The sequence below is a fragment of the Sinocyclocheilus rhinocerous genome, unplaced genomic scaffold, assembly GCF_001515625.1.
Source record: "Sinocyclocheilus rhinocerous isolate Xijiao unplaced genomic scaffold, SAMN03320098_v1.1 scaffold222, whole genome shotgun sequence".
Taxonomy (NCBI): domain Eukaryota; kingdom Metazoa; phylum Chordata; class Actinopteri; order Cypriniformes; family Cyprinidae; genus Sinocyclocheilus; species Sinocyclocheilus rhinocerous.
Window position 1 is genome coordinate 1,728,475 of NW_015625652.1, and position 5,451 is coordinate 1,733,925.

Here is a 5,451-nt window from a genome sequence, read left to right on the forward strand (position 1 = left end):
ACTCACACGATGCGCAAAACTCCGCATTTTAACAGTCAATAGCAAATACTTAAACTAATAACAAAACAGTAGCTGATTCAGAAGCTCCAGATTGTCATAGCAAAGTCAGAATTACCTCCTCTCCTAGGTTCATGAAACGGTCGTCCATAAAATGCATTGCTGTTCTGTTGTAAGTGATCTTAAAGATTCCTAAATGCATCTACTTTCGGAAGGCCAAATAAAGTGATTTTGCTTTCGCCTAGAAGCACACGGCGTCTCCCTGACATGGCTGCTTCAACACTAACTGCGGTTACTGAAACCACGCCTTCTTTCTTTGCGTGCACATTTGAGCGGCATTACGCAGATATTTTCACATAGTGAGGTAGATATGTGGGGGCGTGTTAGAACGAGCCGTTTTAGGGGGGCGTGGCAGAGTCTTAACTTTGATAAAGAATATCTCTTTGGTTTTGAGTCTTTAGTCTTTGCAACTTCAGGGATCTTATCTATGCACAATCAGCTTGTAACACTCCAAAGAGAAAGGAAAACTTGAAATCGCATCATATGACCCCTTTAAGTTAATTTAGAAATATGTTTGGAACATTTTTTGTTTGTTAAATTCAAGTTTTTGTTTTTAAAGTAGCCTAATGACCAAGCGGCCAGCGGCAGACAGTGAGTTTGCCAATGTTTGATCAATTTAGCCTTCTCAAATCATCACCACTTGACTAAAATAAAATCTATATCTATAAATCTTATATATCTTATATAAATGTGTGCTATATTAGGTGCATATCCAATCGTTTGTGCGGAGAGTGGAAGCTAAAGCGCGCTCTGCAGGACTTGGAGTCGCCAGTGCAATTACTTGCATTTTTTTCCTTATAACAGTGGAAACAACAGTCATTTTTGCTCATAAAGGTAAGAGTAATACATCATTCGAGACTGTTAAGGGTCTACATTTATTTGTGTGCACTCACAATATCGGCATACGTCGTTTTTAAAAAAAAAACAAACAGGGTGCACTTTCTGCCGTCTCGGTCATGAGCAGAAGTGTTTCACAAAAATTAATTGAAACTCAGCGAATATTCTATTTCCCCTGGCCCCGACACATTCAACATGGTAATTACTTGCTGGGGTTTTGTGGCAAGCTTTATTGCGTGCGCTTTAACGCGGAACTCTTCCAGCTCTTCCTCTTCTTCACTGCTGTTGTTGGACACTAATCACAGTCGAGCCTCTCTTGACAGTCGCGGTAGGTCTCGTGTTGTTTCCACCAGCGCGGCAAATCCTTTTCATCACCATAATTGATGGATATCTAAATTATAAAAATGAGGAAGCCTAAAACAAGCCCGATGCCCGGCCCGCGTCTAAGCTATGACATGAAAATTTTCCCGAAGCCGTAAATAAGTCGGGGCCCGTCGGGCTCAGGCTGAAATGCAAGGCTCTAAAGCGCAGCTTGTTGCATTTAAGCGGCAAAAATACACACAATATGACGTTAAAATGGCCATCCTGGCGAGTATCCTCATAAGCACTGTATGTTTTTTCTTAAGCGAATGTAAACAGTTGCGAACGAGAAAAGTTTCCAAAACGAAATTCAGGTCCTGATTTTAACTGAGTTAAATGATAGTATTCAGTGATGTGATATGGTCTCTGTGTGGAGTAACATCTGGCGCAGTTGCAGCTTGTACTTGTTACTAAAACAAGAATGCAAACAATAGCTAAAAGTTAACATATGCTATGATAATTTGAACTGATTTTTATTCTTATTGTAAAATAATGGAACATTAGGTCATGAATATTGTCTCAAAAGTCATGGAAATGTATTGGTAAAAATGTGTACGAACCCTGGACATTGACTCCTTTGTACAAAAGGTCAGATGTTCTGTATGTTTTACAGACTTGTGGAGTTCATGAACTGCTTGTTAAAGCAAAAGCAATAAAGTAATTTTTCAATTTCATTCAAAATTGTGATGCTGTTAATATCTTTTGTAATGAACAAATTACTTGTAATAATAGATGGAAAATGGAAAATGTTTCATTTGCGTTTTAGACTTTTCGACCCCACTGCAAATCTCACTATAAATCATGAATGCATTCATATGAACAGTGGCGGCTCCTGCCAATTCTCTCAGGGGGGGCAAATGTTTGCATGATTAATGAGGATAGGTCACCCATTCAATTGATAAATTAATGGCTAGTTAAAGATGTAAAGGAAACTGAACTACTATAGTATTAATTAAAAATAAACTGACTCTAACAATCAATCTCTTGCTCTCCTTATGTTTCTACATGCGTGTTAACACAATTCAGCAGCAAATGAAGACTGAAGCCAGGATGTGGTTTTCCAAAAAACTTTTTACTTCAATTTCAGTTTAATAAGAAATAATTGAAGTCACATAAATCACTATTTACACAACTCACTTATATTACACTGCTCATTTACAACATTACTCACTTATATTACACAGCTCATTTATATTACACTGCTCACTTATGTCACATTACTCACTTATATTAACTTTACATTGCACCCTTACATTACTCACTTACACGGCTCACTTACATTACACTGCTTACTTACATTACTCACTTACACTGCTCACTTACATTACACTGCTTACTTACATTACATTGCTCACTTATATTACATTGATCCCTTACATTACACTGCTCTTTTTAACGTAATCGACGTACAGCTATACGGTAGCTGTCATCCAACTGTGTGGCAATATTGACCGTCCCGAAAGCCACCAATTTTAAGCAACTGTCCATATGCATCTTTGTTTGCCGCCCTTTGTAGATACATGTTTGATGTTTAAATTTGGTCTTGGTGTTCCTAATTCTTTAATTGCCAATTTATCCTTATTGCTACGACGACTGAATGGTATTTCTTACAATGACACGATAGAATTAATCTGCACTGAGGTAACGTTCGCCAAGATGTCGATTAAGTTCAACTGACAACTGAATTTGAGTTGGCGTAGCTTGGCCCGTCTCTCTTTTTTCTTCTTCTTTTTTAATTTTTATTTTTTCACATTTGATAAAGATATTAAAGTAGTTTTTAATGTTTTCTTGTTGTTAAAATTCAAAATAGTTTTTAAATATTATTGGATGTCACTGTTCCCACCAATCCTTAGCTAGCGTAACACTGTGGTTGAATGTGAAAGAAAAAAATCCCTCCCTTTCGCGCTTTGGTAGTGCGTCGCCCAATCGCCCTAATGGAGAAACCGCCGCTGCATATGAACAACTTACGAACCTCACAAAATTTTTTACTGATATGTCTTGATTGCCGCTCAGGTTCAGAGCGTTTTCTGAGCTCGAGGGAAAGCCTGCGACCCAGTGGACAAGACCCCAACCTGTGGACGGTGGAGGATGTTATGCAGTTCATCAGAGACATTGACCCTCAGCTCGGACCCCATGCAGACCTCTTCCGTAAACATGTAAGTGAGGAACACAGGGTCCATTAAAAAAATAATAAAAAATCTGTAATTTTGTTGGACTTTTAAATTTTCATAAAAGTTTGATCAAATTTAAAGTCATAAAAAGTCAGGGGATGGAACAATTGCTATACAGCCAACTTAAAAATGCGATAATTTAAGTTAATTAATATGAGCACTGCATGTTCAAAGTCAAATGCAATGCTTTCTGCTGGATTGTGTTTCCAGTAAATTTTGCAGTCAATAAATACAATGCATTTATGCCAAGCAATTACTTATGAGATACTGCTAATAGGGATGTAACGATTCACTCAACTCACGATTCGATTCGATTCACTGCTAATGAATTATCAGTGTTTACTTTATGCTTTTTATTTTGTAAAATGTTGCATGTTTATAATCAAAAGTCCAACATCATGCATACATTTTTTTCTGGTTATTATTGGTATTTTGGTTTCATGAAAAAACTCTTTTGACATCCTGTCAGAAGGAAAGGCTAAGAACATTAACACATTCATTATATAGATTGTGATAGTATCAGCATTATAATCTGTTTATTGGCTTTCTTTAAACACATTATTGTATGAGTGAAATCCATTATCACTTAACCTCTAATAATATTGATTAAAACTAGTAAAGTCTAGTATTTTATTGATTTGCTGATAAGCAGTATTAAGTCCTAGTTGAATGTGTGTGTTATCTCACAATTCTGACTTTTTTTTCTCAGAATTGCGAGTTCATATCTTGCAATTCTGACTTTATAACACGCAATTGGGAGTTATAATGTCAAAATTGCGAGTTATAAAGTTAGAATTGCGAGATATAAACTCGCAATTGCGAGTAATAAAGTCAGAATTGCGAACTTCTGTTTTTCTGATTTTGTGTCCAGTATCTTCTTACACATGAAAGATGCTCTGTCTTATTGTTTGTGCAATAAAATGCTAAACATTGTCTTGGCTGGGTGATACTCTTCTTTTGCAGGAAATTGACGGTAAAGCTCTCCTCCTGCTCCGCAGTGATGTCATGATGAAATACATGGGGCTGAAGTTGGGTCCTGCCCTTAAACTCACCTTCCACATCGACAGACTGAAACAGGGCCGTTGACCTTTATGGCACTTGAATGGGTTTCGACCTTTACCCCTTCCAAGCACATTTCAAGATACACGGCATGCTGGGATCTTTGTGTCCCCCAGTACTGTAGCAGGTGTCGGCAAGCTTTCAAGCTCCGCCCATCTCTTTTACCTTTCATTTTGTTTGATAGTCTATTTCTCCAGGTTTTAATGCATTCTGTTATTAATTATAGCACTGTTATAATCAGTTTTTATGACTGATATCCTTACGGTTGTTCTCACGTTACACTTACGGTTGTGTTAGTACCGTATCAGAACATTTCACATGTTCGGACTTGACTGAAGCAGTGAAGTGGACAGTATAAAGGCTGTTTTTGGGCCTTGATTTGTACGACACATTTAATTGTATATTTTTCACCCTACATCAATAAGGGTGTTTTGTATGGCTTTTTTTATACAAGACTGACTTTCTTCAATTAACTGCAGATAAACACTAGACCTCCCCCATTATGCTGGAAATCACTCTGGCCTGACACCTCAGAGACCATTACTCATCCTCCATACTTTATACACATAGCACATTTAGGAATTAAGAAGCAGTCACACTAGACTTGCAAAGCATTCATAATGTTATATTATCTGCTCCACTTTACAGCAACACTGCAGACAATGCAGTGTTAAAGACATTATTCTCTGCATTGCATTGGTCCAAAAGGTCAATGTGTGACATTTAGATCCTCTGTTGGTCAGATGTCTTTTTGTCATACCAATTTGCAGCAGTTCAAAGCAAAGCACAAGACTTCTTAATAAACTTGCATTCATGTGTTCAAATGCATATGACAGGAAGTCTAGTATGACCGCACCTACTTCTACATGCAGCTATTATACACTCTGCCTGTGTTTTATATCGTGTTGATGTTTACATTGTCTTTGTTGTTTGTACTTTTATACAATATTGTAGAGTGCATACGTTG

At 37.3% G+C, this 5,451-nt stretch overlaps 1 protein-coding gene across 6 annotated transcripts in view; it reads left to right on the top strand.

Moving 5' to 3' along the window:
• The window catches only part of LOC107705663 (polycomb protein SCMH1-like), a 21,294-nt gene extending 15,843 nt beyond the window's left edge, over positions 1-5,451 (top strand). For all 6 annotated transcript variants that reach the window (XM_016509064.1, XM_016509087.1, XM_016509056.1 and 3 more), the window contains exons 15-16: positions 3,268-3,410; positions 4,389-5,451. In XM_016509064.1, coding sequence (XP_016364550.1) covers positions 3,268-3,410; positions 4,389-4,511 — 266 coding nt within the window. In that variant the 3' untranslated portion in view covers positions 4,512-5,451. The remainder of the gene's footprint in view (positions 1-3,267; positions 3,411-4,388) is intronic.